This window comes from Myxocyprinus asiaticus, chromosome 47 (genome assembly GCF_019703515.2).
Source record: "Myxocyprinus asiaticus isolate MX2 ecotype Aquarium Trade chromosome 47, UBuf_Myxa_2, whole genome shotgun sequence".
In the NCBI taxonomy this organism is placed as follows: domain Eukaryota; kingdom Metazoa; phylum Chordata; class Actinopteri; order Cypriniformes; family Catostomidae; genus Myxocyprinus; species Myxocyprinus asiaticus.
In genome coordinates, this window is record NC_059390.1 from 1,797,074 (window position 1) to 1,811,569 (window position 14,496).

General features: G+C 36.8%; 1 protein-coding gene across 1 annotated transcript; it reads right to left on the reverse strand.

The window, feature by feature from the left end:
• Positions 1-2,150: 2,150 nt before the first annotated feature.
• LOC127436973 (sodium-coupled neutral amino acid symporter 2-like) lies at positions 2,151-14,134 on the reverse strand. The gene is made up of 16 exons (XM_051691522.1): positions 13,822-14,134; positions 11,337-11,450; positions 11,159-11,240; positions 10,953-11,068; positions 9,291-9,364; positions 9,112-9,204; positions 7,910-7,988; positions 7,267-7,349; positions 7,125-7,183; positions 6,859-6,999; positions 6,684-6,763; positions 6,442-6,542; positions 5,964-6,088; positions 5,732-5,876; positions 5,548-5,645; positions 2,151-4,658 (listed from the first exon to the last, which is right to left on the reverse strand). The coding sequence occupies exons 2-16, from the start codon at positions 11,447-11,449 to the stop codon at positions 4,545-4,547; spliced, it is 1,503 nt and encodes a 500-aa protein (XP_051547482.1). The 5' UTR covers position 11,450; positions 13,822-14,134; the 3' UTR covers positions 2,151-4,544.
• Positions 14,135-14,496: the final 362 nt, after the last annotated feature.

Sequence of the window (14,496 nt, forward strand, 5' to 3'; positions counted from 1 at the left end):
CTGACTATCACCCCTGGAGTCGCGAGTTCAAATCCAGGGTGTGCTGAGTGACTCCAGCCAGGTCTCCGAAGCAACCAAATTGGCCCGGTTGCTAGGGAGGGTAGAGTCACATGGGGTAACCTCCTCGTGGTCGTGATTAGTGGTTCTCGCTCTCAATGGGGCATGTGGTAAGTTGTGTGTGGATCGTGGAGAGTAGCATGAGCCTCCACATGCTGTGAGTCTCCGCGGTGTCATGCACAATGAGTCACGTGATAAGATGCGCGGATTGATGGTTTCAGAAGCGGAGGCAACTGAGACTTGTCCTCCGCCACCCGGATTGAGGCGAGTAACCGCGCCACCATGAGGACCTACTAAGTAGTGGGAATTGGGCATTCCAAATTGGGGAGAAAATCAATAAAATTAATAATAATTAAAATGGGTCACATCAGTTTTGTGGTCAGCGCCATGATATCGAGGGAAGCCCGCGTGCCTGATATGTGCGCTCCAGAAATACAGAACAAAATGCATATTTAATGCGTTTAAAGCACCAAACTCAAGATAATCAATTAATTAGCCCCGGCAGCCCGAAAATATTAAAATAGAGTCGATATTTATCAGCCAATTATTGACTAAATTGAAACCATCGGCATATTGGTTACAAGCATGAAAGTGCAGATATGAAAAAACGATGGTTTATTTGTAACTAATTAGTAACACACTTTGTAAAACTCTGTGAATTCAAATGCACAACCCAGAAATAATATCCACATTATGTAGAAGGATTATTACTTCTAAGTACATTTAATATTTCATTTTTATTCTTTCTCATTTTCACATTAATGTGGAAAAACTGCTATAAACAGACATGACAGTTGTGAAAGCGGCACATTGCTATAGGCTACATGATGAGGGAAACAATCCAAAACGCTTTGAAACCAGCAGACTTTGACTTCGGAGACATCGGTATAATATCCATTAATGCTGCATGATTGATTGAAGTAAGATTGAAATCGCAATATGGCCTTGCGCGATTATTAAACCATAAAAAGCAATGTTTCAAAATATAGTCTACATTCAGCGTTGTGTGAGCAAGCGGCGCCCTCTAGCGGTCTGGGTGACATTATCCATTATACCAATATAATATTGAATTTTAACATGTTTTTTTTTTTTTATCTTCCTTTGGTTAAATCGTTTTATTTTCCATGAAGTGTTAAACATTTCTGTGGAATTGCCCAACATATGCATAGTATGAATTTGTCATGTTTTATCAACAATGCATCCGTTTAGAACTGTAAAAACAGAAGTGCAAAAATGTTTTAAAAGCACAAAATAAACTTTTTACTTATCAGTCATCATGTTATCATATTCAGTTATTTTTCACATTTATGTTCTATTTATCCTTCGTTGTGGCTCTTTAAAATTTTGGCCTGACATGTGTTCAACAGATCCAATCCATGTTCAATAGAAATTATTTACTTTCAGAACAGTAAAAAAAGAAACTTCAGGACAAAAATGTCCCCATTGAAACCCATTAAAACTGCAATATTTGATCCCAGTGCCATTAAAGCATAAAATCATGAATTGTGCTTTCATTCCAGAGCCCTGGCTTAAAAAATTTAATGTTTAATATTTTCCACCAGATGGCGCCATTTTTCCTCATGTTTAGCATATGGAGCAAATACAAGCTTTTTACCTATTTTCTATTTGCTGTATTATAGAGCACTGCAGGCCAATTGAATAAATGATACAGGTAAAATTGTGTGTGTGTGTGTGTGTGTGTTATTATGAATGTCAGAGTGTGTTTTGTATGTGTGTATTGAGAAATGTGTGTGTGTGTGTAAAAAAACAACAACAGTGACATTATGTAAACAAACTGGCATTTAAAGGGTTAAAATCCTGAAACTGAATTAATATTTGGTAGTTATGATCAGGACTGATGTTGGTTAAAAAAATTAATTAATTGAAAGTAGAAAATAATATTAATATAAAATATTTTTATTGCAGTTTTTTGCCCTCTGAGTAACTTTTTTAAATTGATGCACAAGGGTAAATCGTATTGTTCACACATTTTCATATCAGTGCATCCCTTAAAATTATTTTTTAAAGAGAATCTCTTATGACACTTTCACATAGAGACAAAGAGCCTTCTTTAAAAAGCCATGACACATGGATGAGTTATTTCGAACCTTTATTAGACATTAATTACATGATATACATAGTGTTTCATTGAAACAAGAGCGTATCATTCGCAGGAATGGCCTCTTGCACATGAGGAGCGCTCCACCCCTTTGCTGGTATTAATACAGCATTGTAATAGTAGTGTAAAAGGTGCGTTCGTGTCGAAAGGATGTTCAGGGGCCCATTTCCCTTCGGCCCCGACACACTGAGGAACACATGAATGAGAACACTGTGGTTCTAAAGCTATTTTTCATATTTCATACATATTGCGCAAAATTGAAAAACAAAACAAAAACAAAACAATAAATGACAGCATCTATATACAGTTCAATTTGTGGTATATACACATATATACACAATATATAAATACAGTAAAATAGATTAAATTACATTGATGTTTTTCCATAAATAACTGTCGGAGAGTAACAGGTTGGATGACACGTGAGGTTTAGCTGTTGGAAGCACAAGTGAGGTGTGTGAGCAGTGATTGCGGCACACACTCTCTCTCTCTCTCTCTCTCTCGCTCGCTCGCTCAGGGAGCAACTTCAAGCTGCCGATGGCAAACACTGAAATGGTTAATTCATTTAAACACTGGCGGTCTTTTTGCCGCTTGAATCTGTGCAGTTTCACCATTACAAAGCAGTTGTAACAAAACCAAGAGTTCTTAATTCGCTAAAGGTGCTGTACGTGATTTTTCAGTTAAATGACATGCCAAAAACGTCCTTATTTTCTGTCCGATATCATTGAAATAGGTGCCATAAAATATTACAACTCGGTAAACAGCGGCGAAAAAGCTCATTTGTTTAGCCAATCAAAAGACTTTCTGCCTGTCAATCATTGTGCGGCGCATATCCACCTTTTTCCTGAACGCGGAAGTGTTCCACGATTCGACTGTTTTCAATTTCCGGTCTCTAGTGTTTTCACTCGCATCAGCGTATATTCTTAGTGGGTGATGTAACGTTTAAAAGGTATGCTAAGTACGTTTTTGCTAATTAACAGAGATTTACACAAAGACATGAATTGCATTTTTTAGAAATATGCTGAAAATGATGTAACCTCACATGAGGTGAAGACTCCCAATAAAAGCTGTTTGATTTTACATAGAGCGGGTCGCCCCCTCATGGGCGCTGCCATGTTGACAACACATGACACAGTGTCATGCAATGGTCATCAACAGTGCCAACGATAGTATGGATAAACAGGAGTGTGATCCACCAGATAGTTGCAAACAGAATGAGTGCAAGTGCAAAGATAAAATGTCCAAACAAGAGGTCCCTGCTGAAGTCATGAAATAAACCGCTATGACCTGCAGCTCTCACGTCGCGCGGATAAGCAGCATGACATAAAACGGCAAATGCAAGCACAAAGCGGTGTTCAGCCGGCCCGAGAGCTCGCAAGTCGCGGCTGCCCGGTCAGTTTTTTTTTATAGACAGTGTCTCGCCGGAGTATGTAGATGTCATGAAGTGAAGGTCAGGGGTTAGTTACGTTGATATAATTAATTATTCTGAGTTATGACAGCCAACAATGGCACAAGTTGAGCCCGAAATTAATTTATACTCAAACTAACACTTAAATGGATTGGAATCTTCTGGCGCCACCCAGTGGTTGCTAATCAACCGCGGCTAAAATCGCTTACAGCACCTTTAAAAGGCATTCACAAGTCATATTACCACAGTAATGTGATGTATTTTGGTTAAACCGAGTTTTCAATATAAAATGCTCCTGTAATCGCCGATTAGCTGTTGCCTCGGCTTTAAATAAGGTTTCCGTAAATTCATTTAGTTGCTCTACCTGTTAGAAACAAACAACTACAGATCAACATTTGTTCATTAGTAGGTCTAAAGGACAGGTAAAGGTGACTCAAGTAGTACAGTATGAATAGCATTGTAACAAATGCCTAGCGAAAATGTGCAAACGGACAATTTTCACATTTACTGAAGTGCTATTTGACACACAAACATCAATATTTTTGGCAAAGGTACAAATGGAAGTCAAATGCAGACGCTCTGCTTGCAACAGATCGGTGAAATCAATACGTTTTCGTTGTGATACAAGATGCCAAACCTGAAAAAGTGTGAATAATTCACACAGCGGAGCACGAATGAATCGACACTCTGAGCAACGTACCACCAGAATTCAACGTTACCAGAAACAACACAAAACTAAAATGAACAACAAATAAAATCAATGGGAAAAAGCACAACATTAATCGTTGATTACCATCTTTGTGGGCAAACAGCATACTGTACAAAGTTCAAGACATTCTCTCAGAATGGATGTTTGTTTTTGCTCCGCGTTGATAAAAGAGCAGCTTCGAGTTTTTTTAAATTGCAGTTTTAGCGGCTTTGCTCCGCCTCATTCTGTCAGTCAGAGTTAGGATACACCCACTAGTGCCCGTTGGTGTGGCTCTCTGAGGCTCCGATGTTGTGAATCCAGTCGAGGATGATCAAAGTCATACTGCCGATCATGACGACGAAACCCAGGATAAGGAACGACAACGCCTGTTTCAAGAAAGAAAAAAGGAAATTATCCGTCAATATTTTTATTGGCCGTCATTTCCAATCAAGCTTTGCATAATTTAATGCATAATTAAGCTGAAGAAACACCCTCATTTGAACTAATATAGCTAACATAACCAGCAATATTTATACTTTCAATAAAGAAAAAAAAAGTATATTTGTAAAAATCTCACGAGGGGACTTCTGTTAACATTTACTGCATTCCAAATTTCTGCCCAATTTGGAATGCCCAATTCCCAATGCGCTCTAAGTCCTCGTGGTGGCGTAATGACTCGCCTCAATCCGGGTGGCGGAGGACGAATCTCAGTTGCCTCCGCGCCTGAGACCGTCAATCCGCGCATCTTATCACGTGGCTTGTTGAGCGCGTTGCCACGGAGACATAGCGCGTGTGGAGGCTTCACGCCATCCACTGCGGCAACCACGCACAACTCACCACGCGCCCCACCGAGAGCGAGAACCACATTATAGCGACCACGAGGAGGTTACCCCATGTGACTCTACCCTCCCTAGCAACCGGGCCAATTTGGTTGCTTAGGAGACCTGGCTGGAGTCACTCAGCTACCTAGGCCCCTCTATTAACATTTTTGAGTGATGATTGTGAATCACTGAATCAGAGTTTGGAATCGATTCACTGAAATGGACACTTTGAACTGATTCACAGAAATGAATCAAACGTATAAACTTGAAATGTCGCTTTTGCTTCATAAGTTTAAATCAGAGACACTATTAATCAACTGTAATATTCACGCCTTTGCTTATTTTTTACCACTAGCTAAAATCATTGCAAATATATTGTGAATATTAAATAAAATCAAACACGCACAAATTGAGAAATCATTGTAGTAGCGCTCTAAAGGTGAATCTCTCTTACCCCGATCTTCTGCATGGACTTCATGGACTCTTTCTTCACCAGTTTGATGTAAAATGCCGACGGCAGAATGAAGATCAGCATAGCTGCAGCAGATGCACCTGCAGAGATAGACACACCTGCGTTAGACACACCTGTACTGTGCACACACCCACACACGATGACATCACATCCTGTGTCCACTCACCGATGAATCCAAAGATATCTCTGATGGTGGGAACGAAGATGACGAGAATGTTGACGCAGACCAACAGCGCGAGGGTGATGCAGATGTGACGCGGCCAGCTGAAGTCTTTAGACGCGCCGAGCAGCTGGTTGACTGAGGTACGAATCTAAAACAAACATAGAAGAAACGCTTGGTCAACATACCGTCGACGCTGATTTGTTTTGACTGCATGTACAAGTACAGAAAGACTCACCGGAAAGAGAACCACGGGCACGGTCAACGTTACGGCGAGCAGGACGGCCAAACGCACGATCAGAAGCACAACGTCAAAACTGTAGACCCTGGAGTATGTGTGCAGGAGCTCGGGTTCGACAGCCTCTGTAAAATCAAGCACATTTTCGGTTTAGACTCTCGCTGTGGGCGCATGACCTCACAGAATCAACACAAGACACTTCTTATACATAAAGCTGCTTTAAAATGCATCTTTATTTAAATACGACTCATCAGGTGATATGTGTGACTTATATAAGACAGGATGCATGGCTAGGCTTAATAGGGGGCTTGGAGGGGCATTGCCCCCCCTAGATTTACCTTGTGCCCCCCCCAGAAACTTCTGAAACCCCAAACCTGTCCTTACTGTGAATTTAGGCCGAAAACAAGCCAACTCTAGAATATAAGTGATGTCTTAGAAGATGTTTCGGGTTCTGATGCGTCTGTTTTAACACGCTCACCATTGAAGGTCAGATATCCGAACAGAGCAGCCAGCAGATACATCACAAACATTCCCAGAAATGACACGTTTGCCACATTTTGCATCCTTTTTCTGGAACGACTGCAATGACAGACAGAGAAAGAGTTTACTCGTTTACTAGTGTTTGAGCCTAACTAGACAAGCTCATATTCACTACTGAAATTGCTTCTCCAAGCCTAGAAATCACAATTTTAATCTTCACGACTTGAAGATTTGACTCACTCTTTGAGCTCCTCGTACATGGGCAGAATAGCCGGGTGGCACACAAATGCAAAGGTGAGAATGGGCACGGCGTACACAGTCTGAGTTAAAAAGAGAAAGGTTTGATAAATGCATGCTTGTCTCACACACACGTAACTGGAATGCAAATCTGAGATGCAAATATGTGTTCTGGTACCTGTGAGTTATAGACAAAGTACTTGGGTTTGCAGCAGTTTTCATCAGTGGTGTTGTGTTGCGGTGGCACGGTGTTGTTCATTGTGATGTTAATGAAGTCTTCAGGTAGAGGACAGGGGATCTGGAACTTCTTGTAGATCACCTGAAAAAAACAAAAGCAGGAGAGAACGTCCAATCAGACCAACAACAGCGGCTCGAATAAAACTCTCAATTGCCGTGCCCGTCTTTGTGTGTCAAACGAGCACATTTTAAAGTGAATACACTCACCATAATAAGGAAGAACACCATGCACAACAAGGAAAACCCGCTTGTGTATCCCAGGTAACCTGAAACGCAACACACACCATGAGGATCTTAAACACACTCCAAACAAACACACCAAACACAAACACTTTCTGCAAACACTTACCCAAGTTTTTAAGCAGCGAGAGTGGCAAAATGATGGCCACGGTTACGATGAGCACCAGGTAATCGCCGTTAGTGTACCACATGCTGCAAAAGCACAAAACAAAACAAACTGTTTTGTAAAGTCAGCATGAAACACCGTTCTCGATTTCACCTTCATAACGTGACGTATTTCCAAGATCCTGTTTCTAACGTTTATCTATTTGTCATCAGACTCTGTAGAAGGAATACTGAGTTCTAGAAAGGTACTTTGCAAACAAAACATTTGAATATTTTTATGATAAAAATCCCAAACTCTGGTATTTCAGTTCTGCCGGTTGTTTTTAGTGGCATGTATCATGTGTTTTTTTTTTTTTTGCACCGGGGCCCATGTAGAGCTCTGAATCTTTGATGTCAGTGTTTGTTGCATTTGGTCACTGGCACAAAGCTCTAAATCGTTGTCTTTGAAGAGTGTTTCCGACCCCCCTCGTTGGGACAGCTCTACAATAGAGCTCACACACTGTTCCAAATATTCCAGTGCAACAATAAAAACACTGGCTGTACTGGACAGATCGCAACAATCTCTGATTCACACAATCGACAGCTAAAGTCGCCACTGTCTCATGCATGGATAAAAATGAGTGTGAGTTTGAAATGTTTAAACTTACTTGTCATCAGTGTTGTCTAAGAAGGCCTTAATGACGATCGGCAGTTCGTACTTCACAATGTAGAGGTAGCTCGCCATAGCTGGGGGTTAAAACAGAGTTTAAAAACATTTTAGTTCCTTGATACAAACTGGTAAAAGAGCTAATCAGCATGAACACGGAGTTTTTGCACTGCAAAACATTTTCTTAATCAGTATTTTTGTTTTGTGTTCCATTAAAAATACCTAAATATTCTTAAAACAAGATACATTTATTTGAGAAGCAAAAATGCATATGATAAAATGTCTTCAGTAATATATCTCAAAATATAAATAATATAAAAAATAAAATAATACAAATATTGAGGCTTAGTCTTAAATATTATAAACAATAAATAATTATTTATATATGCATAAATAATTTTAATATAATTAATTATAAATAATACATATGCATAAATTATTGATTATTTATAATAATTTATTTTTATAATTATAAATAATTAAAAAAAAAGTCTTATGTTACACAAATTTGCCTCTCAGGTAAATGTTGTTTTAAGAATAAAATAATATATTTTCTTAATCAGTATTTTTGTTTTGTGTTCCACTAAAAATACCTAAATATTCTTAAAACAAGATAAATATACTTGAGAAGCAAAAATGCATATGATAAAATGTCTTCAGTAATATATCTCAAAATATAAATAATATAAAAAATAAAATAATACAAATATTGAGGCTTAGTCTTATATAATTATAAATAATTGTAAACAATAAATATTTATTTATATGCATATTTATTTTTAAATATAATTAATTATAAATAATACATATTTATAAATGATTATTTATAATGATGTATTTTTATAATTATAAATAAACTTAATAAAAAAAATGTGTTCCATTAAAAATACCTAAATATTCTTAAAACAAGATAAATATACTTGTGAAGCTAAAATGCATTGGATAATAATATATCTCAAAATATATAAAATAAAATAAAAATATTGAGGCTTGTTCTTATATAATTAATTTACATTTTATGCATAAATAATTTCAATTATAAATAATAAATAATTTATAAATTATTGATTATTTATTTTTATAACTATAAGTCTTATTATGTTACACTAATTTGCCTCTCAGGTAAATATGTGTTGTTTTAAGAAAAAAAAAATACTGTAATTCGTAAAATGTTTTTTTTTGCACTGTGCTCCACTAGCGTACCTCCAAAGTTTTGCATGGTGATGGAACAAGATGCTGCCAGTTTTCCTGGAATTCCGAACGCCTTGTAGCCCAGCTGTTCGTACACCAGAGACCCTGGACGACAGAGGAGTTTACAGCGTTAAAACTCATGCTCTTATCACATTTAAAAACAGAAACACATAATGCAAAGAGCAACTAACCTCCTTCATTGGCCGTTTTGAGCAGCAGATGAACGGAGTATAAGGAGAAAATGGCCACGCTGACCAGCAGGATCCTACAAAACAAACACAAACGGGATTATTCAAACTGCTCACAAACTCTCATGAAAAAAACAACAACATTTTACTTCTGTAATTTGACACATTTCAAAATGAAACAGGATGAAGCGATGAATAATGCACAATACAACCAGGAAACCAGTAAGCATATGGAGTCCATTTTTATTTCATGTCGACTTTAAATGATATATAAGATATAAATGATAAAGAATTGGACATAATGGACCCGCTCACTACCATCACAGGCAAACACACACTCACAACCTGATTATATTCTCCCATGCTCATCTGTTCCACTCTCTGGAGCTCGTGTAAACCCGTTTATAACCAGCAGATTAAATGTAACAAATGGCACGCATGGAACGTCGCATAGCTCCACCTGTGCCCGATACCTTTATATAACCAGCAGAAAGCCTGGCACGAATGTCAGGGGATTCACACACACATACACACTGGGCTTTGTTTGTAAACACTAAGCAGGACCGCGGCTTTCATTATTTTTTCATCTAGAGACGAACTGACTGACTCAGATGAAGTGTGGCCGATTTACCACAACCAGAATCTGGGGCAAACTGCATGACTCATTAACAGTATTAATTATCTTAATCAGGTAATTAGTTGCAATGTAAATTGGGGACAATGTGTACACGTTTCATTCTATACACTCAAAAATAATCATTTTAAGATTTATGCATTTAACAAAATTCCATCAAATTTAATTAAGAAAAAATAAAACATTTTTTTTAAAAATTATTATTATTAATTTAATTTTGATTAAAAAAAATTACACAATTCAATTCAATGGAATTTTGTTATGAAATTGAAATGCATAAATCTTAAACATTTACTAAAATATATATTTTTAATGGTAGATTAGCAACTGTTTTATGTATAAACTGCAAAAATTATTTCCTTAATCAATATTCTTCTCTGGGTTTCCAGTAAAAACACATAAACATCCTTTAAATAAAATACATTTGCAATATCTTACCCCACTGGCAAACTGTTTTAAGCATAAACCACACAAAATTTTGATGAGATTTATGCTTTTAAAAAAAAAAAAAAAAAAAAAAAAATTATATATATATATAAATGGGGTAAGAAAAATACACAACCAAAAATATGTTCTCTAAAAACAAGTCTAATTTTGCTTCTCAAGAAAACAGATCATGTTTAAACAGCCAGATCTCATGAACATTATGTGACCGTGGCAAAATTTTTGCAAAACAAAATTACATGCTTCATTACACGTTTTGCTGCAGTTTCCCAGTGAATTGTCCAGCAGGGGGCGCCAAAAGCGAGTGAAATGGTGTCGCAATTTCATACAGTGTGTGAGCAATGGAGCGAAAAATATGTGTTTATAAAGTCATAATAAGTGAATAAAACGCACAGTTAATGTAAAGCAGTGAAACGTAGAATTCGGCACGTAAAAGTCCGTTTGCAAAAATGTAGTAAATGTAACGTTCATTCTATGAGACAAGCTCACGTTTAAAGGAGGTTTAAGTGTTTTTACTGGAAAATCCCACTCTTTAAAACCAAGTTTTCATCATGCAGTACAGATCACAAAACCTTCTCAATACTCACACAAACAGGGCGATGCCAGTGTTGGCCATGGCATAGGAGAGCCCGAGAATTCCACTTCCCATGATGGCGTTACCGAGGTTAAACACCGACATTCCAAACGATGCCGAGCCAGTGCTCTAAACAAACAAGAACAACGAGATTTAGACTACCATGTTTAAGAACAAGTCACATCTTATGAAACTGACTGAACCTGATGAGCAACTTACATATTCTTCATATTTCTTCTTTCCCAAATGTTGATCAGACAGGAAGTTCTGACTCTCTGCGTCCACATCGTTATACTGCAATCTGTAATCGCACGAGTATATTAAATCAATGTTTTATTTCATTTAGCAGATGAGTTGTAGTATAATAGTGACTAAACAGATCAAATGAATGTTTTACCCATTGAGAGGGACTTTGGTGTGACAGTCTTGGTAACTAGTGTACTCGTTGCTGTCCATCTCTGGAGGGGTGTTAAAATGACTCATCTCTGTCTTCCCTGGGGCTTTGTTCATTCTGCAACATAAAACCATACACAAATTCTCCTTATTATGAAAGGATGTGGGTTTCGTTTGAACATTGCAGTGTGGATACCTTGATTTTACTGCTTTTTTACTTATGTACTTATTTTTAATTAACTACAAAACTGTTGATACAATCCATCTGACAGTTCTACAAGACTTTGGACACATAAATTACGTAACTTTTTACAGCCATTCATTTTCAAGTGAGAAACACGTGGCCCTGACTTTTAAATGAATATTTCGGGTTCAATACAAGTTAAGCTCAATCGACAACATTTGTGGTATAATGTTGATTAACACAAAAATACATTTTGATTCATCCTTTCTTTAAAAAAATAAAAACTCTGGGTTACAGTGAGACACTTACAATGGAAGTCAATGGGGTTTTGTTTTTAATTGCTGTAGTCAAATTATTATGTGGTTTATGCTATCAAAATCGCATTAAAACAGTTAAAACACCATACTCTTAAAACACTAAAATAATATAAAGAAAATAATATCGATGGGTGTGAAAATAAATAAATAAATAAATAAACCCGCGGTCAATCGATATCTAGTTTTGCGTCCTTGCGCGTGTAGCAAATGTGCGCCCCCGCATAGATCAGTGGGGCCTCGCCTCAGTGTGGTCATGTGACCCATTAGAGCGGAACAGTGTTGCCAAATTAGCGACTTAGTCGCTAGATTTAGCAACTTTTTTGAACTCCTTTGCGATTAAAAGAGCCATTTAGCTACTTGCGACAATTTTAGCGACATTCTTCCACATCTGGCGACACAAAAAAAACATCAGCTCTATCGTGAATGACGTCTCATTTTTCTCGGTGTTCTAGCGCCCCCCTGTGTTTCAAGTAATATGACTGACCTTCATGCCATCAGAAGTTGGATTTATGTGCATACGGCTGTTCTATAAATCGTATGACTGACGAGCTTACATGTTGTTGGTATTTGTTGCGATAATCTCAACCTCAATTCACGTGCATGCTCTCCGTTTAGAAAAGTCAGCCTACAGTGATAGAAGAGCACTGAGAAATGATCTAACTGGGCGAGAGAGAGAAAGAGAGATAGAGAGAATGGATATGAAACCCTGATCTTAAAAAAAAAAGATATATTGCATATTATCTCCAAAACTCTGCATGAAGAATTATAAGGCATATAGATCCATGTTTAAAAATAAATAATAATTAAAAGAAAAAAGTATCCCCAACACTACACCGCTGCCTACCCCTGTTTGCTATTGCTAGGATGATTTTGGCCTTGTTGTTGTTCAATAACAAAACTAAATAAATAAATAAATAAATAAATAAATAATAAAATAGTAATCCCCCACTGTCTTCCCCTGCTTGCTATATGGTGTTTGATAGGCTAGCATGTTTATTAAAATAGTTTTATTAAAAAACAAAAACAAAAAAAAACAAAAACAAACAACAAAAAAAATCGATCCCGCTGCCCACAACTTTCTGAATGTTTGACAAGTTCAATTAGTGATAGACAAATGGTTAGTAATTAAATACTAATTGTTCAATGATTAGTTCAATAAAAAAAAAAAAAACGTATGATGGTTCTTTAACACTACACCTTTAAGGAACTGCTCTTTACGCCAATTCATTTACATATGTAAATTAGACGTCTTGCGTACTACATGACGTAACCGCGCGATTTAGCTCAGCGAGCCATTGGCGACTTCCCATGAGAAATAGTTGGGTGGAAAATTACAAACCCGGCATGCACCGTCATCAACTATTAATACCGACATTTCCACAATCTATATTTATATAATAGCAACGAAATTAACAAAAACCAATTTCAGTGTCTATTCTTGTCAGGTGACATGTTTAACGTATTTAAACGTATTCTGGTGACGGTTTTAGAGTCTGAAAGGGAAATTAAACTGCCATATTTCAGGTTAAATTCCCAAAGGAAATATAAATAATTATGTGAAATGATAAAATATTGATAATATTGAAAGAATGTGGAAATAAACACAGATGCACGGTGTGTCTTTGTAGTGAACAGCCCCCGCAGGAATGAAACGACAACAGAAATAAAGCTCATTATAAATCTAATTTCATCTCTACAGCATTTGACATTGTTCCCCATCGAAAGATCAATCATCAACATCACCAGCGTGTTTCATTAATAAATTAATTATTTAAAGAGCCCGACAAATGCTGCGGTCTAAACGCGCCATTTTTGTTCTTCTTTTTTTTGTTTTGTTTAAAGGAAGTGTTGAAATGAGATAATGACACATGAATGAGTCATGCCCAAAAATTGAACAGTATTAAATTGTAAAAAAAAAAATAATAATAATAAAAAAAAAACAACAACCGGTGGCTCATTCATGCATTAATACAGCGATGTGTTCTTACCTTAAGACTTAAAGACACAAATTCTGCTTCTTTTCTTTTCTTCTTCTTTTTTTATTTACAAAAACACTCCCAGCAGTGTAGAATGTTCCAGTGATCAATTCTAAAAACGATAACTTGATTTTTTTATCCTTCTAAATGTACTTGTATATACATTAAATAGATATCCTAACGATTAATCACGACCATTAACCATAAATATAAATACTGTAAAAATCTAAAGCCCTAGAATCTTGAATATTAACATAAATTTTGAAGATTAAAATGATTAGATATCATCTAGGCGCGTCCCGGAATCAAAATCGTGATTCTCTGCGTTTGAAAGAGGATTTATATTCACCGGTCGCATTGCATCAGCCAGCGAACACTAGTGGGCGGAGTCTCTGAATATGGAGTTATACTTGTGCCACAATTCTGCGCATATTCTGGGTGCGCAAGATTATATTTTGAGCATGCAAAAAGGTATTTTGCACGCAGAGTGGGTAGGAGGAGAAGGCAAAATGTAAGAATTCTAAGCAAATTCACATTCAAATAAACTTTATTCAAGCGCAAAATTGATTTTCGTTTGCTCAAAATGAATTTATCTTTGCAAGAAGATACATTGCTTTACAAAACTGAGTTCAAGTGCTTGCAAAATAACTTTTTGTGTGCTCAAAATATCCTCTTGCGTGTACAGAA